Source organism: Micropterus salmoides, unplaced genomic scaffold (assembly GCF_014851395.1).
Source record: "Micropterus salmoides isolate LMB-PRFRI ecotype aquatic unplaced genomic scaffold, ASM1485139v1 Ms_hic_scaffold_7, whole genome shotgun sequence".
Taxonomy (NCBI): domain Eukaryota; kingdom Metazoa; phylum Chordata; class Actinopteri; order Centrarchiformes; family Centrarchidae; genus Micropterus; species Micropterus salmoides.
The window spans coordinates 36,231,866-36,259,252 of NW_024044459.1; the positions used below are offsets into that span (position 1 = coordinate 36,231,866).

The following is a 27,387-nucleotide window of genomic DNA, read 5'->3' on the forward strand; positions in this document are numbered from 1 at the left end:
TACTTAGCTAATGCTAGCGAGCTGGATCGCAACAAATTTCAACTTGTCATCGAAAGTTAAACAGAAATTTACTTCCATTTGTACGAGAGATTGCGCTGCTCTCTCTCCTCTCGTCTGTCTGCCATTGTCTATCAGTGCAATGCATGATGGTTTATACCACTTGGTTACTGACCATCGGTTGTACACTACTTTTTACAATGCATTCTGGTGTACTTTGAGTCCAATAATTCTCACTTTACATTCGGACGGCACTGTAAAATGGTGTGTTCAGTATATAATTCATTATATGGTGAACGCACAACATTGTGTGCTCAGTCCTCAGTTTGATGTGTACACATGTGCTGTTGGCTATATTAAGTGATTTCCAGTAAAGAGACATCACAATATAAAAGATGGCTTTTCTGTTTGAAAAGTACAAACGTAGGAAGATAGCAAATACTCACCATAGACACCCATCTTTTACTTGAGTGGATACTTATGAAGTCTGATCATGATGAAGAGCTGGTACTTGGTACGTGATTTGTTTACATGATGTAACAGGACTGCAAATTTAACAGATTCAGTATTCATTCATTCATTAATAATTCAGTGTGGACAGACGCGATGCAGCTCGATAGCCGGACACTTGCAGACACCGTGCTGCAGTATAATATCTATTTTTCTTACTGTCGACATGCCCAATGAAACAACCCACTGTTACCTACAACTGCTATCTGAACCCCCTAACCCTGAAATACAGTTACAGGCTTGTGCTGCACAATACTAATAATGATCCTAATACTAATTCATATATTCACTAATTAATCTGACATTTATTTGATAAAATGTTTTGGCTTGCTGTTCTTGGTTCCAGAAAAAAAAATATATAGAAAAAGGAGAAACACAAACCCAAGAGCTTTAAAAAGTTAAAAAACCCACCATACTAAAAACTATGGTTTTCTAAGCTAAAGCTAGTTAAGCTTGTAGCATCAACCAAGCTAGATGGCTAGCTTACTAGCTAGCTAGGAAGTATTAGAAAATCTAAAATTGCATACGATGGTGATACTAATCTGAAATGTACAGGTTATTCCGTAACACTTTAACTGTTAGCTAAATGGCTAACTAGCTAGCTGATCACGTTAACGTCTAGAATAGCATTAAGTCATTTTCTTATAACTATGTTTTGAAAAAGAAAAACAACTTGGAAAAGTCACCTTGGACTCGGGAATTATAATCTGCATTTTGTACTATTTTCTGATGTAAACAAAGGGATTAATCTGGAAAATCAGATAATGAAGATAAACACTGGTTACAGTCCGTATCCATCTGCTCCTTCCTGTTTGTTTAACATTAGCTAGCTAGCTACAGTAAATGTATACATTTTCTTGGGCACAATGAGACAAGATGCAGAAAAACAGCTAGGTTACTACAATAGGTACTGCTAGATAGAAACTGTGATTACCAGCAAAACCTCTGCTGATTTCAACGTCTTACCTTCGATATGTGCAGTGAAAAGTGTGAAACTGCCTCTCACCCTTGTGCTGTTCATGATGTCCATTACTGTGAAAAGCAACACAGGGCGGCGTTAGCGTCTCTCTGTCTTCACACTAAACCTCTCCTGGTTAAATATAAACAATAAATTAAATATTTTAAATGAGCAATTCAATTTGTTTTTGCTTTTAAAGAATTTTAATATTATTTTAAATGGAGTTCTTCCTAAAGCGCTTCTTCTTTTGCCCTCATGAATGACTGGCTGAGTAGCCAATCAGGACCTCGCACAGGGAAGCTGTTTCTGTTTCTATCAATTTGATTTGATTTTATAGTTAGAAAAGCTTTTTACCACTTTATTACACCCTTTTAAGACATGCAATATTAAATTATGTTTAATATGTGTGTTATCAATACAAGAGCAACACAATGTGGTAATTTGTACCACTCCAACTTTATTGAACTTCTTCTTGTTAGACAAACCCAGGCTGCTTTTTCCAATACACTTTTGCATATTGTCAACTCTCAAAGAAGCAGTAGACCTTTAATTATTAATCATAAAAGCTAAATATAACAGAACATAACAGAGAAGGACATAACAGATGGGTACTCTGTGATTTAATGTTTAATAATGCTGAGGTTTGGACTGTTGGTTGGACACAAGAAGCGTTGTGAAGGAGTCACTTTGGGCTCTGGGTAACTGTGACGGCAGAATCTTTACAAACCAATCAATCAATGGATTGATGGAGAAAATAATCAGCAGATTGATCCAAAATGAAAATAATTATCAGCTGCAGTCCGATACTAAACAGTTCAGAATGAGCTTCCGCTCACATCCTGCTTTACATTAATGCATGAGGAATAATAATCTGATCTGAGAATATAACAACATGCACACTTAATCTAAGTATAAATTATAATTATCAAATTATAAAATAATTTCCAGTGGCAGTATAGCTGAAGAAGCCTCTTGGATGAGAGGCGAAATGTCTGAGTATCTTCATCAAGTCCAGTTGCCCTTGATTTTTAAACATACCTTGGTTATAACTATGACCTGGATGAATCTTCAGAGTACAGCTGAGGTTTCTATCTGGGTCACAGAATCTGGTGTAACACCTGTTGGGTCCTTGTGGTTTGTAAATACTCCCATCTACTGGTCACCTGTCACAACATGTGAAGCTGGTTGCAAGAAGCTTTGGTTTCGAGCCATCGCTAAGCTTGTCCAGTCATGTTCTCATCACCTCAGAGATATTGCAAAAGTAAGATCCAGTTAATATTTTAGAGATGCAGAAACTGTTCATTTCCTCACAACTTGATTATTGCCTCTTCTCGTCTTACTCAAAAAACGACTATAGAGCACGCAGAACTCAGCTGCTTTAAACCTGAACCAGGAGGTCACACCTGTTTTAGCCTCTTTACACTGGATCCCTGTTTGTTTTAAGATATTACTTTTAAGGCTCTCCATGACCTGGCTGGAAATTATTTTTTGGAACTTTTAATTCCTTATGGACATTTGCGTAGTTTCAGATCTTCAGGCAGGGGTCTCCTGTCTCTCCCCGAGTCTAAATCTAAAGGGGAGAGCTTTTGCCGCCAGGACCTTGAGGTTGTGGAACGACCTGCTGAGGAAATTTGGCGGTCACAGTCAGTGTCTTCTTTGAAGTCTCTTCTAAAAACACTTCTATCAGAAAGCATGTCCTGATTTTATCTGAGCCGCCTGCTTATTTTAATGTTTTATTATATTATTTCTTACTTTATTTTTATTGTATTTTCTTCAACTCGATAATAAATCTTCACTTTTTTTATTAAGTAGCTTGTCCCGTTATCTCAAACACAAACAGAATTAAATGTAAGAGATTTAAAGTTAAGAGTTTACAGGTGGCAGTCTCAGTACAGATTTTGTGATGAAGTCATTTAAAAAAAGGAACATTATGGGCATTATGGGTTCGTCATTTGTTTACCACCAACAATAACTATTTTTATCACCAACGCTCACCAAATCTACAACCCCAAATCTGCTTTATAATTTCTAGTGCAGCTTTCGAGTTGTTGAACAAATATTTTGGGGAAAGTTGGTATACTTGATCCAAATGTTAAAATCTGAAATATTGATTGCCGCTTGTCCTGTAAAATATGTCAAACATTGAGGATTAGTTACAGCAGAGACTTCAGAGGGTTAAAGGCAACAGTAAATAAAAAGAGAACAGAAACAGATTTAAGATCCTGGTGCTTTATTGTCCTCAATTCTGACACCGACAGCTTGAGTGAGAAGCAAAGAGAGAAGGAAGAAAGAACAAAAGGTGACCGACAGTTTCTGATACAGAAAATACACTTTATGTATTTCATGGAATGAAGATTTATAATTGAGTTAAAACGCAAAACCTGGAAGAGACTTCATCACCAGCGAGCCGAGGAAACAGGTTCCTCTGACGTCCAGCGTGGTTATGAAAAAAAAAATAAAAAAAAATTATATTAACATTTTGAAAGAACCACTGGCCCGAAGCTGAAACAAGTTGGGGAACCTAAAATAAAGCCAGGGTTTCTCTTGATCCTGTTAACATTAATATATTTCAGCCACACTGGATACAAAAGAGTCAGAAAATGGAAATATGTAGAAAGAATTAAACATAAAATAATTTTTAATGGTCATTAAAGCAAATGTTGTAAATAAAAACAAAAATACTCCCTAAAAGTAATTTTGCCATGAAACTACAGCTGGATTCATGGGAATATTGTTTCTTGAGATGTGTATAATGTACTTTTAGGCCAGAAACACGTTTAACTAAAACAAAATAAGATTTTAGGATCTTTTCACCCAGTAAAGACAAGAACTCGTAGTAATAAAAACCAAAAACACAAATAAGCCTGAAACATCCTGAACCTGAAGAATCCAGTTTGTTAATAACCATGACATTTTTTTCATCTGCAGTGAAACGACTCCAGTTTGTTTCTTACAAGCAAATCAATTTGATATTTGAGACTTTTTGCACCAATTATTATTTAAAGCAGAGAATTAAACCCCACCGCTGGACTAAAACATAAAACAGTACTCGTGGAGTTCCTCAGGGCTCACTACTGGAGCCATTTGTGTTGAATTTGTACATAAATTACATTCTTCTAAAAAGGTTATGAAGTAATTTATGTTCCCAAAAACATGGGCTCTGAGGAACAGACAATTTGTGAACCAAGTGATTAATTTGTTTAATTAATCAAATTAATAATTAATTAATTAGGTTTTAATTTGATTCACACTGACCAAAGATGAGGCCCATTTCTTTGACCTTAAATATTAATGTCAGTGCAAAAATCTCAAATATGAGGCTGGTAACGAACGTCTGATACACGAAGCTCACTGATGAAATGAAGGAAACATCTTATTTTTGAATCTTCAGATTTCAGCTGATTCTCTGGGTCATTTGAACAAAGCCAGATGTTTCTCACGGTGTAAAAGCCTTCAGACGTTCAGACCAACAGTTTTTATTCCTACTTTACTGTGTAATGTTCCAGATGTTTGTTTGGATTCACTAGTTTGGTTTCAGTGACGGAGGAATCACTCAGTTTTCAGTCTAACAGCTGTTTCAGGCAACATCTGGAGAAATGAAATAAAGAGCTCCAACTATTCAGGACGTTTCCAAAACATTTAGCAACGTGTTGATTTCCAAAGCGACCAAAGTGTGGAGGAACAAAAGCTCGAAGCTGAGGAAGTTACCAGGTGGTTGACAACAGATGTGATACCTGCAGACAGTTTCACCTCCTGTACCTGGTTTCTCTTTAAAAAAGGAAGTTTAATGTCTTTAAAGCACAAAGAGAAAAATAATCCATAAAGACGAAACATCGTGATTCAGCTTTTTATCTTTTTATGTTTCTTTACAGGCGTTTTACCGTCCATGAAACTGGAAATCCTTTGAGCAGATCCAGAGAGATCCAGTTCCAGCGCCAGTAAATCTTATTCTTAGTGAAATTAAAGAGTACAAGAATCATGCGTCCGTCTTCTCGGCGAAATTAAACGACACTCTGAGGCGGCAAACCAAACAAATCCTTAGAAACCTGAAGAAACGGGACCTTGAAGAACGCTGCTGATGGGATGTTCTGGGGGGGTTGAGTCTTTGGATGAAGCAGGTTTCCTGATGGAAAAATGCGGGTCGGTCGAGTCGCCCTCATTTTAAACCTCGTTCAGTCACTCACAGTGTTTTGCAAGAAAAGTCTTTCAAGATTGTCCGCCATTGTGTCTTTGACATCATCATCATCAGTGCACAGTTACAGTCTCAGAGTCCGGTCCAGTCCTGCTGAAGCGTGCTGGATCAGCTCTACAGTGTCATGATTCAAGAGTCCTAGCTCTGACCAGTTCAGTACCTCGAGTCTCCACAGACAGGAAGCAGAAATGAAAAAAACAAAATAAGGGACACGTCTGAGGTCGGGGTCACACGAGAGTCTGTTCAAACTCCGCTCATCAAAATGACTGATCCCATCAAAGCTCCTTCAGGGGAAAACTAACTTTACAGAGCAACTTCACATCCTGATTCAGCTTCAACGCCTCAGGAGACCAAAAAAAAAAAAGTAACTTTTTATTGTTTGAGGGTGCAGGCGGCCATCTTGTAAACTCATAGTAGATTGAGGAGCTGTCCATGATTGAGCCGCAGAGGATCCGGCAGATCAAACTCGAAGCTTCACTTGATGTTAAAGAAACATTCTGCGTGTTGGAGAAACAACAGGAGACGTGTTTTTAAAGTTGAGAAGCTGAAGTCCTAAATCAAATCCGTTTCCTCAGAAAGTAAGGAACCAAAAACCAAACTGTTGTGATGTCGTTACTGAACCTCAGCGGCACACAGACAGGCGAGTCTGTGTCTCTGCCAACGCTCAAGGTGAACTTAGTGAACGGCGTTGTTTCAGTCAAAAATGTGATCGATACTTGGTGGTGAAAAACAAACAGAGGTTCCCGTGTGATCCGACCTTGAAATGTGTTGATCTTCGGCACCAAACCATCTGGACATGTTTTCAGCTGCAGCTTTAATCAGGAGGAGCTGCAGGTTGTTTTTCTCCCGGGAAGTTCCTAAAGCTCCACGTGAAGACTTTCACAATAAATGTTCATATACGGGACGTAACAAAGCACTAAAACATAAAGCTTAGTCTTCAGTGAACTGGATTGGTTGTTTTGATCATGTGATCTGCAGCACCAGGACGGGTCGTTGTCTGCTGTGGTCGTGGTACTGGTTCCGTTTCGGTGAGACCGGCTCTCGGTGTTGAGGCGGGTCACCGTCTCTGCTGGCTGTAGACGGGGAAGGCCAGCGTGACGTTGAGCGAGTCGTTGTGTTGCACCAGCGAGGTGTGCTGGTAGTGCAGCACCAGCTCCTTCAGAGACCCGTACAGGTTGTAGGGCTCGGCGAAACCGAAACCGGTGCCGGTCTTGTTGATGACGCAGTGCTTCACCTCTCCGTCCACACTGAGGGGGACAAAGACACACGGAGGTTAGATGAGACAGGTGAACAACATTAAGCAACAAGTGGCAACAGACGGGTAAACCAATAAATAAAGAAGTAAACCAATAAACCAACTAGGTAAATAAAGAGGTAAACCACTAAATAAACTAGGTAAACTGTAAATAAACTAGGTAAATAAAGAGGTAAACCACTAAATAAAGAAGTAAACCAATAAATAAAGAAGTAAACCAATAAATAAAGAAGTAAACCAATAAACCAACTAGGTAAATAAAGAGGTAAACCAACTAGCTAAATAAAGAGGTAAACAAACAGATAAACAGGTGAGTCTTACACCACAGAGCAGGCGTAGCAGCCCGGCTTGCTGCTGTCTCGGACCAGGAAAGTCCCGTCCCTCTTCCCGCGGAGCAGCGACTCGGCCTGAGTGCGGTTGATGTTTCCTAAACGCCACAGACGCTCATCGTGGTGAGGAAGGTCCTCCTCATCCTCCACCATGCTGTACTCACTGAGGAGGGGGGGGGGCAGAGGACACGTTAGCAGGACAAACACACGAGCTCGGGATGCTAACAAATGTTCATGCTATGATTTAAGTGCAGAGAAGAAGTCGTGAACGTCGCCCCCTTGTGGTCAAACCAAACATGTTCCGTTTCCATGGTAATAAATCACTGAGTTTATAAAGTCTCTAAACTGGCCGAACGGTAACGTCTTCACTGAGGGGCCACTTACTAGCCTTTTTTAAAGAGAAATATTCCTCTGCTCCACAAAAAGCTTTAAACGGACCTTTAGCACAGATTTTTAGTTTAGTCAAAATCAATAATTAATTTGCAGTGTAAAAAGTTTACAATTAAAAAGCAAAACGGGACGACGGCAGACTTCGATCGATAATGACATTTTAATCTAATTAATCAGTGGCAGATTTATTTTATTATATTTTCATTACTGATCAATAGGTCAGCTATTTTTTCTTGATTCGGTCTATAAAATGTAAGAAATTAGAGAAAAAAAAAATGTACTGAAACTGTCAAGATCCTCAGTTTACTCTCACAGATGACAAAATAAAGCTGGAGTCTGACTAATCTACAAATAAATCTTAGCTGACAATAAGCTTATGATTATTGTCATAACTGTTGTTTAAGTTATAAAATGGTGAGATTTAAGAAGCTGGAACCAGGTGATAAATTTCAGAGATGACTGGTCGACTATTCGCAGCTCTTGTCAAAGTAGTTGACTTATTTTCTGATTTGTTAATTTGCTGATGTTGGCGGTGGCGTGCACTGCTGCCTGCCACAGTGTCCTTCTTGCTGCCACCACTGGGGGGCACCAAAGACAGACTTTAAACTTCAGGTTCAGTTTATCAAACTTACTCCTCTGTGGTCTCGTTCTTCAGGCCGAGCCACTCGTTCAGTTTCCTCTGACGAACTCCCTTCTGGGTCAACCACCTGAAACACACACACAGCAGTTAGTGTAACGTGTTGAAGCTCACAGCCTTTAACGTGACCTCCGTGTGTTTCGGAGTCTCTTACATGAGGTACTGGTCCCTGGTCTTGCGGAGCTGGATCAGGTCCGGTTTGATGCTGTTCATCTTCTTGTCGATCTCTCTGTAGTCGGCGGCCTGTTTCTTCAGGTCCACCTCCAGGTGTCGCTTACTGTCCACGATCTCGCTGATCCGAGACTTCAGCTTCTCGTAGTTCTCCATGATCCTGTGCAGAGATTAAACCAATCAGACCAGCCACAGTATGAAAGTGTGACGGGGATTTCTGTCATGTGACCAACTGAGGTCAACACCGAATGTCTTCCTCCTCCGTCTCTTTCCCAGCAACAACACACACACTTTGGTCTTCTGATGAACTTTATTTTAATTTGCTTTCTTTGGTGTAAATAAAAGATGAATCGTTTTGTTTGAAAGCTGCTCCTACAGGAAATCTAACAAATCCCTCTGTAAACTGGTCCAAACTGGTCCTGATGTGGGCGTTTATCTGTTGGCGTCCTTCACCCTCCACTGAAATGACGTCATGCTTCTGCAAACATGAACACTGATCCCACTGGAGCCTGTTACTCACAGCGAGTCCGTCTGACTGGAAGAAAAACCGTTTTGCTTCTGAATAAAAGATAAAGATCTGGTCCCGGCTGCCTACCTCTGGATCTCTTTGTCGTTTCCCTCCCGACGAAACTTCTCGATGTACTCTTTGCTGAAGCGCTCCTGAGTCTGACACTGCTCCTCGAAGATCTTTATGGTCTCGTTGAACGCCTCGATGGCCGTCCTCTTCATCTGGATCTCCTGGGGGACGAAGAGGAGAAAATCTGTTGTAGTGCATCTGTAGTGTTTCCATCTTTGTCGAGGTTGTAAACCAGCTCATGGTACTTCACATCTCTTTTAACCAGTAACAAAGTACATTTACTACAATTAAAAAAAAAAAAAGGTGTACCTCTTTCTGTACTGTACTTTTTGCTTCATGGTATTTATTTAATAACGATGTATTATGGATTAGGATACAACTGTATTGATCTGCAGGGGAACTCCTCGAGCTACACAGCAGGTATGAAGTAATTAAAATGTAATGAACACATTAATGCATCAATAATTATAATCCAACAATATATTTTTCTGAAATGTGCCACTCTGCTTAACAAGTACTTTTACTTTTGGTAATTTGACGCTAATACTTTTGTATTTTTTGAATGGGGGACTTTTACTTGTAATAAAAGTATTTCTAACTTTTACTCCATGATCCGAGTATTTAAATGGTTGTGATTACTGCTCTGCTTCTATCTTTTACTCCTCTGAATGTTTCTTTTTAGTGATTTATCCTTTCATCACATGTTTGTTTGTTCGTGTCTTTTATCTCGTTTCATTATTTTAAGTGAAGAAAAAATATCTGGTCACAGCTGCAGTGGTGTGTTTCTAACATCTGTATGAAAGCCTGATGACGGGAGTATTGTAGTGTCTCCTAGTGTCCCCTAGTGGCCCCTGTAGTGTCCCCTAGTGGCCCCTGTAGTGTCCCCTGTAGTGTCCCCCGTAGTGTCCCCCGTAGTGTCCCCTAGTGCCCCTGTAGTGTCCCCTAGTGTACCTGTGAGGTCCTGGTGTACTCTTCGTACAGTCTGTCGTACTCGCGGTTCTTCTCCTGGTACTGCAGGTGATACTCGTGGAGCTTCTTCCCCACAGCTTCGATGCTGTCCTCCTTCACCACCTGGTCCTGAACAACAACAACAACGAGGGGACCAATCAGACGACTCCACAGCTGACAGACCAACACGATAGAAACACAGGCGGCTGCCCGTCACACAGTCTACAGACCTGCTGGTGTTTGGAGACCGGGTACAGCAGCTTGACGTCCAGTTTGGGGTTGTACTGGGCGAGGGACTCGTGGCGGTAATGGTTGATGAGCTCCACCACCGAGCTGAAGGTTAGGGGGTCGGAGAAGCCGTACTTGCCCTCCCGATGGAAGATCTTTATCAGTTTGTTGTTGCCTCCTTTCCTGCAGGTGGACAGAGAAGAAAATTGATTTAAATTATAGACTTTAATTCAATCAGACTTTGTTTGGCGTTGATGAGTCGGACAGTCTACCTCAGAGTCAGAGTGTAATCTCCGTGCATCTTAGTGGAGGCGTCTCGAACCAGGAACGTGCCGTCAGCTGTGTCTCTCAGCTTCTCGTTCACTTCCTCTCTACAAAACACAAACGCATCATCACTCTGTGAACCTGCAGCCATTTAGAAGCCTCAACTGGATCCTGACTGGGATCCTCTTAAACGCCAGGGATCGGTCATGTAGTCCGGCACGAGTGAATGATTCTTAACGGCTGTCTATTCTTAACGGTCCATCAGAGGTCGGCCACTGGGAAGCAGCTCAGGCTATAAATGCTGTGGTAGGAGGAGTTCCCGCTACAAATAAACGGTAAATAAAACCAATAAATGTGTCCGTATGTTCTCAGGGAGTCTGAGTGAAAGGTCCCCAAACTGGCTGCCCGCATTATCATCAACATCATAAATGTGTGTAAAATGTACAACTGTGAAATAATGAACCGTAAAATTAGAGCTTTAGAAAGCCACATCTTTTAATCTGCACACGAAATTAAATGCATTTTATTTTAGCATTTAGCCTGGATGTACATCGATCAGCCAGAACATTATGACCACCTGCTGGTCGCTCAAATCCTCAGGCTCTCGCTTTTTTTTTCCTGCTTCTAACACATCAACATCAATGAGGACACAATGTTCACCTGCTGCCTGATCGATCCCGCTCACTGACAGGCGATAACCAGAGTTACTCACTTCACGTGTCGGTGGTCATAATGTTTTGGCTGATCGCTGCATGCATGTATGCATCCGTGTGCGTTACCTGGAAATGTCTCCCCAGTACCACTCGGCGTCCTGCAGGGAGATGCTGTTGTTGAAAGTGCTGGCAGCTGCTGGAGCCGCAGACTTCACCGGTTTAGGAGGCAAAGCTGCAACAAATACAGAGAGGGAGAGAGAGTGGGAATTAAAAGTGTGACAGTGAATCAATCACTTCAACCCGAGTTTTTAATTCTCCACACAATCTCACACACACACACTCGTTCTGGGAGTCTGTCATAAAGATCAACCACTCAGAGAGAAAGTGGAGCGATTAATAAATCATCTGAGCTCCTCACAGATCCATTAGTGTCTGTAAATGATTAGAAATGACGTTTGAGCTCATTTAGAAACAGTTTGTCCACCAGTGAGTGCTGACAAGTTGGTTTTTACTTTGTTTAAAATGTCCCACTCAGAGCACAACTTAATGTTCATAACACTGCAGCCCGACTGACGCAGCAGATACTGAAACAGGGAGTCCAAACCTAATAAAGTTGTGTCGGTCGATGGCGACTTTTAAACGATATAAACAAACAATCTCGATCAGGATCCCTCAGATTTGTGCACGTATATTTTTTTTACGCGTTAAAATAAAGTTACACCAGTTCTGTAACAAATGTGCAGTTAGATAATAACGATGCAGCTTTGAGCCCACACGACACACTGCTTTAATCCATCTTTATTATCAAAGTTTATCTTCACACACAGCTTATTAATGGGTTTTACTATTTTTTCATCATATTAATTTTGTTGTCAACAGCGACTATTAAAAATCTACCTATTAAAATGTTCTACTGTCTCTGTATGTATCTGGGCCACAACTACAGTAAAGATAAAGAAGTATTACTGGCCATGAACTGATGACGACCCCCCCCCCCCAAAAGCCCTCGTGATAAAGAAACTCGAGGTGCGCACCGACCCGTGCATTTGGAGCAGCGTCCCACCCCGTCACTGTGCTCACCAGCTGCTCGTGGACGGCGGCTTTTAAAAACCAGAACAGGAAGCTGCTGCAGGCGGACAGATAAACAACCGGCTGAAAGTCACTTCATGAAGCTGCAGATTCAGCTGATGATTCTCGACCACAGGCTCCTTTCAGTGTTGTCACATGGTCACATAACCACCTGAAGTCTGTCTTAGAACAAAATGCCCTTTTTTGGGTTTCCATGCTGAGCTTCGGTGGAGGGATACGACGACACCACACACACAGTAAAGACTCACGTTACTGTAAATGACTCGTTTTTTGTGTACTTGTACTTTAAAAATCGTTTTTATAATCTGTAATTTCACTTTTACTGAAGTATGTTTTGTTTGTCACTACATTTTAAATCCCAGCCGTTACCGAGAGTCTCCAGCTGCAGTACATCGAACCATCGCCGACCCTGCGCAGCTCGGTCCACTCCCTCTCACTGCGGACGGTCGGCGATCGTTCCCTCTGGCTTTTTACAAACAAATGGCAGAAATAGCAAGTCATGGCTCCGCTGTAGGTTTGCGCCAAGCTTGTACCACGGGTAGAGGGTAAAAGACGTTTTCATAGTTTGATAAGAGGCTTTGCTCAAATCAGCCAACAGGACATCTGTGCGTGACATCGTTAATGTTGGTTGGCACTAGCAACCTGCTGGTAACTACTTAATTATGCTTAGGCCTGTGTTAACACAAAAATTATTATGCCAACGCCTATAAAGTCCCATTAAAATGACCACCTGTCTGAATGTAGCATAAATAGAGATATGACTTCTCACACAGTCCAGCGTTTCCCCATTTTCTGGCTTTGTGCCCTCATTAATCGCAAAAGACTGCGTTTTAATTAAATAAGTAGAATAAGAAGGCCTATAAATAAATTAAAATCATTATAAATAAGTTATTTTAAGAGGTTAAAAAAAAAAAAAGTTTTACTCTTTAAATGAGCAACTTTTTACTTGAGTAGATTTTTATACCAGTAACTTCACTTAAATAACATTGATCAGTGTAACAGTACTTTTACTTAATATTTTAGTACTCGTCATTGCCAACTCTTAGCAGAACCTCCAACCTGCAGGAAACTCACATGTAGAGTCCATAAAATAAAGCCATCAGAACACATTCACAGTGCGTTTTATACTTTTACAGATTGGTTGAATAACATTCAGCCACGTTATTAAACCACAGTGTAAAGAAAAAGGAGGAGAAATCAGTTTCACCTCAGAGACAGAGTGAACAGACACGACATCAGGGAAAGAATTTAGATTTATCTACGTGGAACAACAACAAGAGAAGAGGAATTTAGTCTCTGCGGCCAAACTACGCCAGAAAAAAGCCGAGACGACCGACCAATCAGGCTGCTTGTCCGCATAGAGATTTGGGCGGCGCAATGGTCGGCTCCTCTGCGACCGATTTTTACCCACAACACCCCTCTCTCTCTCTCTGCGTAGGTTCACAAACACGTGTACGTACATCTTTAAGAAAAGCGTGCGGTTTTAAAAAGAAAAACACCTTAAATACAAAAAACACACGACAGAATTAAAATCATCACGTGCGATAAAAAGGCTCAGGACACAAACAACGACCATCCGTATCCAGTTAGACCGCCACCAGGTTTTGGTCCCCTTTAACCGCTCCAGGTTCAGGTCTGAGCTCCTACCTGGACTCTGCATGTTAATGTAGCAGAGGATCTTGTCCCGTCCCCTCACCGGCTCGGCCCTGCCTCCCTCCTCTCGCTCCATGTCGGCCCTCTAAACCTTCGCCCACCTCGGCCACGCTTCAGAGGTGAAACCAAACCCGGATCCTTCTCTGCCGGATCTCATGATGGCCCCGCGCTCCGGTCCTGCCTCGGAAAAACTGACGTCATCTGGAAGGAAACGGGTCCGGGCTACTTTCTTCAAACGGAGCTCTATTTTTTCTGTCTTTTTCGACTCTTCACTCGAATTTAAAAAGATCCTCGACTGCACTGATAACAGGAATCTGCAGGATTTCCTTTCTCTCTCTCTCTCTGCACCTGCAGGTAGATCTTTCACACGTTCACCTTCACTGAGACTCGTCTACAGCCTGGAAATTAAAAAGCCATCCTGTTGTTGCATGAATCGAACATCTGCAGAGGTCCTTCAGGGTGAGAGATTTAAAACGACGCAACTTTTTCTCCGTCCGTCTCCCTCTCTCCCTCCTCTGAAAACCAGCCTCAGTTCAAAGCTCAGGAGAGCAGCTTGGAGATGTGTGACATCACCGCCGGCCCCGGCCAATCCTGCGATGGCAGTGATATCACTGAGGCAACACCCCCTCCCCTCCTGTCCTCTCCTCTGCTGCATCTTTCACTGTGTGGATGGATGATGTCATCGTTTCAGGCCCACCGACTGACTCAGTAAACGGATGAATCACTGAATGACTGACGGACAGTTAATGAACGACTGAATGAGTAACTGCTCGCTGACCGACTGAATGATTTTATTGGTTTATTTATTACTTATTTATAAAATATCACCGAGGGGCCGCAGCCATGCTTGCAGGTCTGAGAGGCTCTTTGAGCTAAACGCTGACATGCTGATTATAAGCAGGTGTAACGGTTACCATCACATGACATTAAAACCTCGCGGGAGCGAGGCGGCGAGTCCGGCGGCCGCAGTTGCTTTTCTCCAGCTGCACAAAGCTGGAACCGTCTTTTGCCTGATCTCAGTCATTGATGGTGGTGGTAACGCAGTTGGTTTGCCAACTAAACAAGAAGAAGAATGAGGTCAGCAGCAGACTGAACAAAAAGGAGATTATTGGCGGGATGTTTTGAAGAAAACCTCCTGAAGTTAATACGCAATTACCCACATCTTTATGAGGTCTCATTAAAATAATAACCTCCTGGAGAGTCGCCGTGTTTGCTTTCGCAAATTGTCAGAAGATATTCAGGCGTCAGTCAGGGATGATCCGGCCCGGTCTGCCCCCTAGTGGATTTGCGTTTCATCCTCCCGGTACACGCAGGTAAGTATGTGAACAATGTTGTTTGCGTCGCCGCCGGTCTACAGATTGTTAAAAAGCAAGTCTATCGGGGGCTTTAAAGGCCAAAAAGGAGCGCAGCCCTGGATTCATTTCACATTTATTCATTTAGCTCATGCTTTTATCCAAAGCGACTTACGATTGCTGTTTGTGTCTGAAGTCGTTTGTGTCTGAAGTCACGTCTCTGAAGCAACGAGGGGTTAAGTGTCTCGCTCAGGGACACATTGGTTGATGTGTCACAGTGGGGGATTGCCGGGTCTCTCACGCCAAAAGCACGCGTCTTATCCACTGCTCCATCACCACCCCCATATTTTAAATCTAAACATCCTGGAAAAAGTCGTCTTCAAACAACTGGTCTCTTATTTAGATTACAACATCGTCAGAAGAACTTGTCACGGTGTTCTGACTCATGAAACGCGATGACTTTTATACCTCAAGGATGACGCCAACATGAAGAGTCACAGAAGTTACTGCAGTTCATCCTGAGGGGGAACCTGAACTTCTGAACCACATTTCATCACAATCCATCCAACAGACTAAAGATGACAGATTCAGAGGAAATAATGTCGAAACAGACTTCTGTCATCTTTAGTCCAACAGATGATCGACAACCAAGTTTCAGCACCAACAACCCTTTGTTTTATTGACAGAGGAATATAAACGCACTGTTCTATTAAACCATCAGCGTTTGATTTTGTTTCACCACAAGCAGCCGCACAAGAAGCCAACGTGTTTATAAATCTGACATTAGAAACTTTCAGCTTTTTTGAGATCCTAAACTGTCAGGACACCGTCAGGAAATCTTTATATTTATAGATTATTTCATAATATTCAGATCAGTCCTCCCTCGATAATCTCGTACGGACGGAAAATGTGACGAACAGCTGACATTGAGCAACAGCTGCGGCTCGTGACTGTGACGCAGATCCAACGTGGCGCCGCGTCGCCGCTGTTGGAGGAACGGAAAGTGATAATCGAGGACTCCGGAACTGAAGCCGTCACAGCTGAGCGGCTGTCCTATAAAAAGACACCTTGGGTTTTCTTATTAAACAGTGACTTTCTTTTCAACTTATCTACCTTAAATTCCCATGTTTGTGTGTCTACATGGGCCAACATTTTTATTTTGTTTTCTTAACTGCTCCAGTATTGAGCGAATGATCTATCCGTCCACTAAAGTCACACAACAACACAAACTAACCGACCGACAGAGGCAGCCGTAGAGCAGCAGCTCTAGTGTGCAGCCAGGTGAAATGACTGTTTTTGTTAAGGGGTGGCTTCGACGAGAGCGTTTTAACGAATGTTTCCGGTTAAACAAAAAAGGATCTCACTCTTTTTAAAAAGCTCTCTCTCTGCAGACACTTCTGAGCCTGTCAGCGGCAAAAACAAGCTCTTTAGTGGACGAACTTTCAGCCTCGTTTCGCTGCTACTGGAGCAATTACAAATATTATGATGCTCCAGTTCATCATGAATCAACATTCATATTATCATGTGGTTGCTGCCGTTTACGTTCTCATCAGATGCAAATTCACACACACACACACACACACACACACACACACACACACACACACACCTGGTGCAGCCTGGTTCATGTTGAGCTCGCTGGTTATCAGAACCTCCAGAACCTGAACCAGAGGATCCAAACCGGACTCAGACCTGAAACAGGAACAGAGACTCGCAGTCAGATTCAACACCCGAGTGATAATCTTACTGAAGTTGCAACATGTGCCAAAACCTGCGCAAACGCAAACACTCGCATTTCAAATCATTTCCAACCTTCTACCTAAACTCAACCCGCTCAGACCTGAAACATCTAGATAAAGGTTTGATTCATGAAAGCAGTTACTTTCCACCACTAACTGATGAGTCTCACACTTTTACTGTAAAGACATATTTATATTTGGCTGTGAAAGTCATTTCCACTGTCTGATGTCTGAGACTAAACTTCACATGTGATTTTAAGCTCTCGAACCTTTTCTTGATTTAGATTTTCTTCACACCTTTTAAACTTCATTTGTGCAGCTGTAGGTTCACCGTTAATTATCAAACAAGATCAGCTGCTGCGAGCTCTGTGGCGAAGGGTCGCGGTGAGGCGTCGTTTAGGGAATGTGTGTGTGTCACTGACCCTGCAGTCTGTCTGAACAGCAGTGGGCTGAAGCTCTCCGCCAGGTTTCGGGGGCTCAGCTGGTTCCTGACGGCGTTCAGACAGAGTCGGGCCAAGTGTCGGACCACGCTGAGCAGGGTCAGGCCGTACTGGGCCGGGCAGGCTGGCGAGCTGGCCACGCCACGCAGCACCTGGGCACAGTCCTCCAGGTCCCGGACCTCTGCAGACGAGCAGGAGGACAGAACTGTTAACAAACACCGACTCCACCAACATCACCTAAACTGGGTTCGGGGGGGGGCTGTAGTCTGACCTTGCACTGCGTGAATCATGTCGGCCTGCAGGGTGGAGGGGAGGACGGGGCCGGGGAGCTCCTGCAGGAACCGGACCACCCCGTCACACAGGGACGACACCTCCAGCTGCTCCAGGTCTGAAAACAAACACCTCCGTTTAACAAAAGAGGACCGGGATCTTCTGGACTCGTGGCGGCCCGGTGGGTTCGGCGGATACCCCGGACTGCTGCAGGCGTTTTAACACAACAACCTTCTTTCTTTTTTAGCCAGACATGTTTGACAGTAGAAGAAGAAAGCGGCTCTCACCGGTGTCGGCCAGCTGCCGGGTGTCCAGACCTCCTCCACCGAGACTGCGATACACACCTGGACTGTCCAGACCTGCAGCAGATAAACGACAACAGATGGTCCGACACAGCCTCGAGCTTCAGAAACACAAGCCGAGTGTTCGGCCACTTTATAAACAGACAGACGAGACGGGGATTTAACTGCAGGAGCGGTTCTCTAGTTCCAAGACTCTGGGTCTCCATGTGAACCCAAGTGGACTACAGGTGCGGTCCTCCATGACAGACCAAGATATGAAACTTTAGATGTCTACATTGATCCGATTAAAACGTTTTATTTACGTTTGTGTGTGTTTGGTACCTTTGGTCTCTATGGCCTCCATCAGTCTGCTGAGGAGGGGGGGGGCTGTGTCCGGGGGTCCAAACTGGTCTGGGAGGTCTGGCAACACGAAGCCTGAAGACAAACAACAACAAACAGGAGGACGTTAGCAAAACTCTATATGTGGACATAAAAACCGGACTAAACTAGAACTCCCAGGGTGCATCTGGATAACAACCCTCCAATCACAGCTCTTGTTTTCTGCTCAGCTGACGACCAGCTGAAACTTTCAGCTGTTTTAAATCAGGTTCACTGTCTGATTCAGACCTTTTTTTCCTTCTTTTTTTTTTTTTAAACACTTTGTTTTATTTACATACGTTTTAAAATTTTACGTAAGTATTATATTTTCTATTATTTACATATTTATATAACATTCTCAAACTTATTTTACGTCTTAAGGAGCAGCGTGAGGGACGCTCGCCTCCTCTTCTTACAGTTCAAACCTTCAGTACATTTCAGAGAGTGAATTCTGCTTCTGCTGCCTGTGGTTAAGTCACAAACTATTATTTTTTCCTGTTAGCTCACACGCAGCATGTGAAAGTTTAACCAGATATTAATTAAAAAGGCTCCGAGTTGCCCCCCCCCCCCCCCACAGTTTATTAACCTGATTATTTTGGCATAAGAGACACATGAACACATCGCGCCTGTTCTGGCCTCACTCGACCGGCTCCCGGCCCGTTTTAGGATAAACATGACGATCTTCTTGTTGGTTTTTAAATCACTAAATGGGGTCGGCACATTGTTATATTTCAGACCTCTTAAGCCTACGCCACCTCGAGGTTTATTCCTGGTGCAGCAGTTTGTAAGCCTTGTTTTTAAAAAAGTGTCTATCAATAAAAAAAGAAGGATGATATTGGAAGAGATGAGGACTGAGATCGTACGCCGATTACAGTTTGTGTTTCAAGGCGCTAAAAGACACATTTCTCTCTCGTATATCTGACGGTATTAAATTAAGACGCGTGTCCTGCTCCGACAGTAAGATCGCCGTCCTGGCTTGTGCATAAGAGTGACTGAGGTGTGAAATGACTCCATCAGACTGATGTACAAGGCTGCAGGTCTGAAAGAGGCTCGTGCTGACGGGAGATTCACGGCTTCAGGATCCACGACTCTTTCACACGCTTCTCACGATGGTTAGTGAAGCCAGACAACTGAACGATACTGAACTGGCTTGGCGGTACAGGCCCCAGCTCTCACCACAACACACAGACTTCCTGTGTTTTCTGGGAAGGCCGGTGGCAGCAGAACTGAGCTCAGATCTGTTCAGTCAGCGACCACAACCCTCAAACACCAGCTGTGTTTCTTTTCCACTGCACAGGCTGTTTGAGGCTTTCTGTAATGTGTTTTCCATCTCGTGGTTCAAGTTCAGAGTCACAAAGAACAAAGAAACGCCACTTATTTCATTTTAGTTGTTGTTGTTGTTGTGCGTTATTGTGCATAAAGCTGCTGCTGAGGAAGCAGACGAAGGAAACTCAAGTGTGATTCACACTGAGAGTTCAGGCTGAAAACATCAGAGCAAAATGAGCTTTTCATTAACAACCTGGAAATGATTTATAACATTAGTACAGACACTAACAATATACACACACACACACACACACACACGCTAGAGAGGTCACGAGAACTGATACTTTGGTGCCAAGTCCAGACTAAATTTCTGAAAACATAACAAAACCAACACGTGGAGGAGCACGATAAGTGCAGCTGCAGCAGCTCCGCCTCGACTCGTACTTTGGAAACCGAGTTAGTTTCGGGGCCGTTACCCATAATAGCTCTGTGTCAAACCTCGATTTCTCGAGAGCTAATTCAGGCAGAGGTTTCACAGATCGACCACCCGAGAGTCACCAAAGATGACGATGCAGTTTGCAGCTCTAAGAACTGAATATCTGTCCGACGCGCCTGTTACTGTAGGAGGACGTAGGGACTGTCTGAAAAGGTCAATACGATCCATTCAGTCATCAATAACTGTAGTTCCCCCCCGGTATAAAAATCTCAGACCACTGCCAGCATAGATTTCACACATGAGAGTTTGTAAAGAAAGCCTGGAACTAAAACCCAGGACCTTCTTGCGGGGAGGCGACAGCGCTGCACAGGTTCTGTCATAGTAACGGTATAAATCTGTTGCGTCTCTCTGTGGAGCAGCGAGTTCATTACGTCGCCGCCACGGTCAGCCTGTGCACGAGGACATGAAGGAAAGTAATTTTGTCGTTTCAAGTTACGGTTTTGTTCAGATATACAAAGAATGTGTCTGACATGCACCAAAGAACATTTCAGCATAAACAAGTGCTGCTGCTTTTTATATTTTACCAATAAATGCATTTCAGGTCAAGTACATTTACTTACACAGCAAGAACATCACATGTTGACCAAAAGGCTTCAGAGAAGAATCTGAAGAAACAACCATGTGGTTGTAATAACATGACTTCATGTGGCCCCTGGGGACAAATCTAGGGGATTTTGACTGTGCACAGCGCCACAGAGCAGAAGAACCTGATGGAAGGATATTTTATTTACTCTGTAACAAAATAACTTTGCATTAGGTCACATGACACGGTTTAAATCAACTGTGAACACACACAAGTGCGGATGGCATTCGGCACCACGTTGGTTTCGATCGTTTGAGCAGGTTATGTATTTAACAAGCCGGCATGCGGCGCGCCTGCTGCCGTGAAAACGGATTGCGGGTGGAAGAATCAACACCGTGACGTCTGCAGCGATTAATCGTCTGTCGGCCCAACGCCACATCATAATCATTCATGAGAGAAACTCAACTTTGTCAAAGTGACCACGTCGCTTAATTTTGCTATCCTGCATCATCTTTCACACCCGCACACACCCGCACCCCCCCTCTGCTGTGCAGGACGCCTGCAGCGGAAAATTATTAGACTTCACAGATTCAGGAATGAGGAAATACTCAATCAGCACATTATGATATGCAGTGAGATCTTCAGAGGCTTTGCTATGAATTAAGAAGACAGACAACACGAGAGCGATTTGGATTTTTTGTGAATTTCCACCTTCATTTAAGAGTTTAATCCTCTGATTATTAACCCCTGACCCCTGGCTCTCTGGGTTTTCTAAATTAAGAGCATTTAGGATAATTCAGTTTTAGCCTACAGACGGGCAGCATCTCAGAAACTGGCCCGTTAATTTAGATCTCCTCCCTAAAAATCCCCGAGGCTGCAGAGCTCGCCGTCTGACCGTTCAGCCCCGGAGGAACCAGTCAGGATGGAGTCTAACAATATTTTATCATTGTTGTATAATAACGGATCTCAGGAGCGCAGATGTGGTGTGTAGTCCACGTGTACAGGGTAACCACCAGTTAACCACAAAGATAAGCTGCTTGGAGCAGTTTAGAGATGCAGCATTAATCACCATGGCAACAGACCTCGGTTAACACCTATCCACCTTTCGATGCAACGGGTCTATCAGGAAGTTACCTCGACGTTACCTGGATAAACCGGTTGTTAATATTCTGCCCTCTTTACACTGGTCGTTGCGTACTCACCCTCTGACTCCGAGTCAGTCCTCACTGACGCCGCAGATGGTGGTCTGGGTGGGCGGGGCTTCGGTGTGGGCGGGGACATCCTCTTTCTGCCGACAAACTCCACGTACGTCCCCGGGAAGTCGCCTTTCTCCTGCCGGGCCAGAGAGGGACGAGTTAATAGGGACGTACAGGCGTTTAAATCAAACATAAACTGTGTGTTCTTTTATTCCGAAGTGTCTGAGAGCAGCGACACGTTTATTCTTACATATATCTCTAAATATGCTGGTTTAATCATCAAGAATGTTTGTTCCAGTTGTACATTTATGTTATAATATAATAAACGAGTGCACGATTTTGAAAAATAGGACAGAAATACGGGAACCCTGCATGTTCGTCCCAGTGGACACAGGAACATCTCTGGAGAAGGACGTGCTTTACCTAAATATTGCTTCTCAAATCCAGACAAATCTTCTCCTCTTCTTTCACAGACACACAACACAAAAAGGTTGAGTCAACATTTCTCCATTTTAACTGGTCATCAGTGTGATTTCTGTATAGTCAGCAGCTGCGAGCCGCTGCAGGCCAGTTTAATTACAAACTAAAGGAGCACCACATGCTGGAAAAACAATCGTGCTGCGTTCGGGTGCCGCTCGGGAAGGTCTCATTCACAGAGTTAATCAAACGTTTCTAACCATCAAACCTGTCGTCCGCCATGTTTCAACGTGTATGAGGTCAACGACTCGTGTAGCAAAACTTCCAAGTTGTTGTTGTTGTTGTTTGGACTTCAGGGGGAGTTTTCTCCAGTTGGGAAATCATTTTTATTTATTTTATTTTTTTAATCAATGCACAATGAAAAGGTGCCGATAATTTTCTCCAGTCCATGTTTAGAGTTCTGTGTGGAATCTCTCAGATTTGGCTTTTCTAAAATCTGTTCTCAGTGCAAATAAAAAGAAAAACATAAACAACAACGACGCATTTGTAATTTGACATTTTTCTGAAAGAAGTTACGTGACAGACATGCAGGGGTGCAAATATTTCTGTAAAGCATTTATAAAGCTGCAGCAGTGAAACCATCCACAGATGAATGGATTAATAACCGAGCAACAAAAAGAAAATGTCCTCCAATGTAAATTAATCATCAGTCATTAATTAATTTCCTCTGTCTCACACCTTCAGCGATCTTTAGCAGTTGCCACAGGGTAAATAAAGAGTAACGTGTCGCTGTGTGAAGCCGTTTCACTGCTGGCTGGGTGAGAAAGATGATATCAGTCAAACATGCAGAAGATTTTACGCAGAGTGAAAGGAAAGTTTGACTCTGTGAAATGATAAGACAAGATAACATCAGAGTCAACACAAGCTGTCTGAGCCGACAAGGTGTGTGTGGTGGGGGGGGGGGGGGGGGCAACACAGAGTCTCCGTCGTGGCGTCAGTTTTAAAATACAGCTGCAGAGTTTCACCAAAGTGTCCAACTTTCCCCCCAAAAAACAAAAAAAACAAATCACGTCCCAGCTCTGAAACGATTCTCTACAGCTCGACGGAGCTCTGAGGAGATTTACTGCAGATCAACAGCGAGCGCGGTTTGTGGTGGTTCATCAGTGAAGACAGCGTTTCCTCTGCACAGAGCAGAAATGGAAACTTCAGACCGCCTGGGGAGGTGTGAAACTGAGGTGTTTGTTTTGATGTTTGTGTCAAAGACTCTCCAAACTAAGTGACAGTAAAACAGAGGCGTTTTCAGCTGCGTAAGTTCAACATAGAATCATTTAAATATTTGATCGACTTTTGCTGCTTTTCCATTGCTGGTATCAACTCGACTCGCTTCGGCCCGCCGGCCTCCGTTTTCCATTGTGCCCACTCAGTAGCCGGGTGATGTCACGGTGGCTACGCCTACGTCTGTCTATCAGGTCTGGACAATCCATTGAAAAGTAACTCAGACATCATTTTGCCATGTCTGTTCATTTGGTTATTAAATCCTAGAATGTGTGCGTTCATCAGAACAGAAAACAAACATTCAATTAATTTAGATTTTAGGTGAAATCGTCCACCCTACCGTCTACGAACATTACTGAAAACGTGTCTGCGCAGCCGACTGCGTCTACCCGGTCGGCGCGGCGTCGTACCTGAGTGGTCTCGTTGAAGCCCGGCAGCCAGCCGATCTCCGACGGCCGTTCTTCGGCTCCGTTAGTGCAGCCGAGCGCCAGCAGCGCTCCTTTAGTGACCAGCAGTATGTCTCCGACGTGCAGGTCGATGTCCTCCTCCCGCTCCTTCTTGTAGTCGTACATCGCTCGGTACTGAAAGCCCTCCGAGCTCATCATGGCGGCTGAATATGGCTTCACAATATCTTAACAAAAACAGCTCTGGGTATAAAAATATAAAAATAGGGTTTCTTCGTGTCCTGAGTGGATCTAACGAGGAGAAGCTAGACTAAGTAAACATGGCGTCTCCAGCTGTCTGTGTGTGTCTCCCCTGTCTCCATGTCTGCTGAAGTCCTGTCATCCCTCCAGGCCGAGCCACAGCCGCTCAATCAAAGCATCCTCGCCGTTCATGAACAGGAGTCTCAGCAGGGGCGGGGGCCACATCTGGGGAGACGGCGAGTCAACCTGCGAGACCAGAGGAGGACAACGTTTAACGATGAGCGGAGGGAAGCAGGACACATGTAGGGCTCAAAACAAGTAGTTAGTCGAGAGAGAAAATGTGTCAGCCACCACTTTAATGATCGACTGATCGCTTATTTTGGGACATTCCCCTTGGATTCTGTGAGCACTGTAACGTTTCTCTACACTTCATGAGAGAAAATAAGACAATAATCTTTAACTGCTGCCCCTAAAAGAAAAATCCTACTACACACGATTAGCTTTTGATTTACTGACAACAGTCGTATACACGTCCCTGAGGTTTACAGACAGAGACTGAAGATCTGAAATTAAGAACTAGTAGAGAATATAAGAAGAACAAAGAACTAGAAAACTGATTCAAACAGAAAGCAGACAATGAAACCAAAAAAGCATCAAAGACTCAAAATAAATAAATAATTGACTGTTGAGAAACATGTCGATCAAGCAGAGGGTCGTTTTAAAGACTGGAGGACGAGACTCTTCATTAAAAGCTGTTCTGTCCCGTACAGACACAAATCCTGACCTAAAACGTCGTCCCAACAACAAAAGTTATCCAATGTTGTAGCAGCCGTACGAGACAATTATCTAATAAAAAGACAGACTAAAACTGGAAAAATGACGCTTTAAAAATCAGGAACTCTCAGATCAAAAAACAAATCAAGAAAATTATGAATCTTTAAACTTTTCAATTTAGCCAAATAAAAATAAATTAAAAAAAAAGGTTGAACATGAGCTCTGGATTTACCTGCGCACGATGTTAGCGCTACGTGCCTTTCTACACTCACTGGGCAGTTTTTGAAGAACCTAATATTTACCTCATGTTGGGTGTAAATATTGCTCTTGCTAACTTCACCTGAGGGCAGAGGCAGGTAGTTCAAGTAGTCACGTAGCCTACGTGGAGGAGTCACCGGTGAGCAGCTGGAGGCAATTAGGAACCGGGGACGCCACCCAGTTTGTAAACTGCACATGTGCTGGTTTTGCACAAACTATTAATGTATAGGAATAAATACAGTGTCAAACACGTATTCAGTGGCAGATATCTTTCTTGCACCATCAGGCTTCAAATGCACCCGAGGGGCTTTTTTGTTGTTGGACTGCCACCACAGAGAGAAACCTGCTCTAACTAAAGTTAACAAAAACATCCCCTGGATTTTGTTTTCACTTTGACTGAATTAAAAATATGACAAGAAAGTGAAATTTAGTCCAACACTCAAAGATAGTCCATTCACATTGATTTACAAGGACCAATCAATTAGTCAAAAACAAACAAAATCTACCAGCAATTGTTTAATTTTTTTAAGCTAAAATCTCTCATATAGTGGAGAATGTGTGATGATAAACACATTTTAAACTGTCATTAGCCTTATAGTCTAGACAACAAAAGAAAATGATCAAATCCTCACATGGAGAAGCTGGAGTCAGAGAATTACTAATGTTTGCCTGAAAAAAAAAAAAAAAATGATTTAAATTAATTTTCCTGACCTAAAAATATTCAAATTATTTTACCTCTGATCTATCTGATTTTTCCCTGCCGGAGATCAATGAAGTATTTCTGATTTTATTTTATTTTTTAAACTGTAGTTTAATTTCTCAAGTGTTTTCTTGCTTTTATAGTTTTTGTTATCTGTTTAATGTGCGTTTTATTGTCTTTGTACTGGTGAAAGCACTTTGTAACGTTTTATTTATTTATTTTTTAAAGCGCTCTATAAATAAAGATTTTATTATTAAAATAAAAAACATGTGTGTTGTGTTGCTATGCTCGGGGGGGGGGGGGGGGGGGGGGGGGGGGGGTTCCTTGGATTATTTTATTATTATTTGCCGAATGACTTGTCATTTTCCACTTACATACTTTCTATTATTATTTCTATTGATTATACTATGATATGCAAGTGAGCAATGCGTTACAATGAATTTCCCCTCGGAGATCAAGTAAGTATTTCTGCTTTCTGTGTACATTAGAAGGATAAAGAATATGTCAGTTTAAACACTAAAACTGGTGGTTAATCACGTTAACGCACCCGTTCCTGTCAGACAATAATCACCGAAAAGCAGACTACATGTAGGGAAATATATTAATTAAATTAAGGCCGTATGGATGAAAACACAATTTTAAACATAGATCACCATTTTAGTTTTTTTAAATATCCATATTTTACGGATTAAAGCTAAAACGCGCACTAAACTCGGTGAATTGTAAAGGGGCTTTGGTGCTGTAGCGTAGTGGCAGTAGAAAAGACGGAAAAGCAGATCGGACTGAAAAGAAGAGGTACTTTCCGACTAACAGCATTAAACAAACAGAGAAAAAGAGTTTTTATTTCACCTTTAACTATCCTCCTACAGTTAAGCTTTACAGTAATACTACAAAATGTTATAAAATAGTGTCCTAAAAGCACAGACGCTCTGAATCCCTCCAGGAAACGACGATGCATGCCAGCGCTAGCTTAGCCTGCTAGCTTGTGTCAATCGCTTCAAACGTCTCACCTTTTTGTTAATCTTTCACCGATTAAAGCATCCCGCGGAGCAAACAGCGGACTTCATCACGGAGCAGCGAGCAGACACGACGTCCAGGTGTTTGAAAACTGAAATAGTCCGCTTTGTTTTAAGCGATTACTTCCAAAGATGTGCTTCGGTCGACTGAATTTTAAGGAGCTACCCTGGTGTCAAGCTAGCAGGAAAAGGAAAAGTATTTCCGGTACGGACCGTCAAAGTAAAACAAGTGTTGCTGTATTAAAATCATACCAAAAACTAAATACATTCAGTTTTAAGGCAAAAAAATAAATAAATTGATGTGTTAAAAATAAGTATAGAATTTATACTATATATGTCTTCCAATGTCTACTTTAACGATACGTTTTTGGTTTGTACTAGCATTAATAAAGCGAGTACAATTTGCATGTTCCGGGCGGCTTTCATAATAAAACACTTCTTGCAAACATGTATTTCACAGCTCCAGCGACAAAATCACGTCATATTTGGGTGATAGTGTTAAAAAGTCTGAACATAATTTATCATTTTTACACAACCTTCCTATTCAAGAGGCCGTAACCGCGGATTTAAG

General features: G+C 42.7%; 2 protein-coding genes across 3 annotated transcripts in view; one reads left to right on the top strand and one right to left on the bottom strand.

Annotated features, from left to right (window-relative positions):
* Window positions 1-27,387, top strand: part of LOC119891530 (scavenger receptor cysteine-rich type 1 protein M160-like) — a 667,824-nt gene that overhangs the window by 36,565 nt on the left and 603,872 nt on the right. The window lies entirely within an intron of this gene.
* Window positions 3,675-27,010, bottom strand: LOC119891547 (phosphatidylinositol 3-kinase regulatory subunit alpha-like). Of its 2 annotated transcripts, XM_038703276.1 has the most exons (17): window positions 26,811-27,010; window positions 23,835-24,314; window positions 21,739-21,868; window positions 18,216-18,308; window positions 17,880-17,951; window positions 17,594-17,710; window positions 17,305-17,503; window positions 16,753-16,835; window positions 11,236-11,341; window positions 10,465-10,563; window positions 10,195-10,375; window positions 9,968-10,093; window positions 9,035-9,177; window positions 8,423-8,599; window positions 8,264-8,338; window positions 7,234-7,404; window positions 3,675-6,904 (listed from the first exon to the last, which is right to left on the bottom strand). In XM_038703276.1, the coding sequence occupies exons 2-17, from the start codon at window positions 24,027-24,029 to the stop codon at window positions 6,715-6,717; spliced, it is 2,157 nt and encodes a 718-aa protein (XP_038559204.1). In that variant the 5' UTR covers window positions 24,030-24,314; window positions 26,811-27,010; the 3' UTR covers window positions 3,675-6,714. The 2 variants fall into 2 exon arrangements, with proteins under 2 accessions (XP_038559204.1, XP_038559205.1); XM_038703277.1 differs by lacking the exons at window positions 16,753-16,835; window positions 17,305-17,503; window positions 17,594-17,710; ... (3 more) ...; window positions 23,835-24,314; window positions 26,811-27,010 and adding an exon at window positions 13,846-14,367.

What these genes read in the sequence shown, in the direction of transcription:
- LOC119891547 (XM_038703276.1), bottom strand. Translation starts at nt 24,029, where the DNA reads ATGATGAGCTCGGAGGGCTTTCAGTACCGAGCGATGTACGACTACAAG. An exon ending in CTGTTCAGACAGACTGCAGG is followed by an intron (nt 16,836 to 17,304) that starts GTCAGTGACACA and finishes TTCCTGTTTCAG; the next exon opens with GTCTGAGTCCGGTTTGGATC. An exon ending in TGCTACGCCTGCTCTGTGGT is followed by an intron (nt 6,905 to 7,233) that starts GTAAGACTCACC and finishes TGTCCCCCTCAG; the next exon opens with TGTGGACGGAGAGGTGAAGC.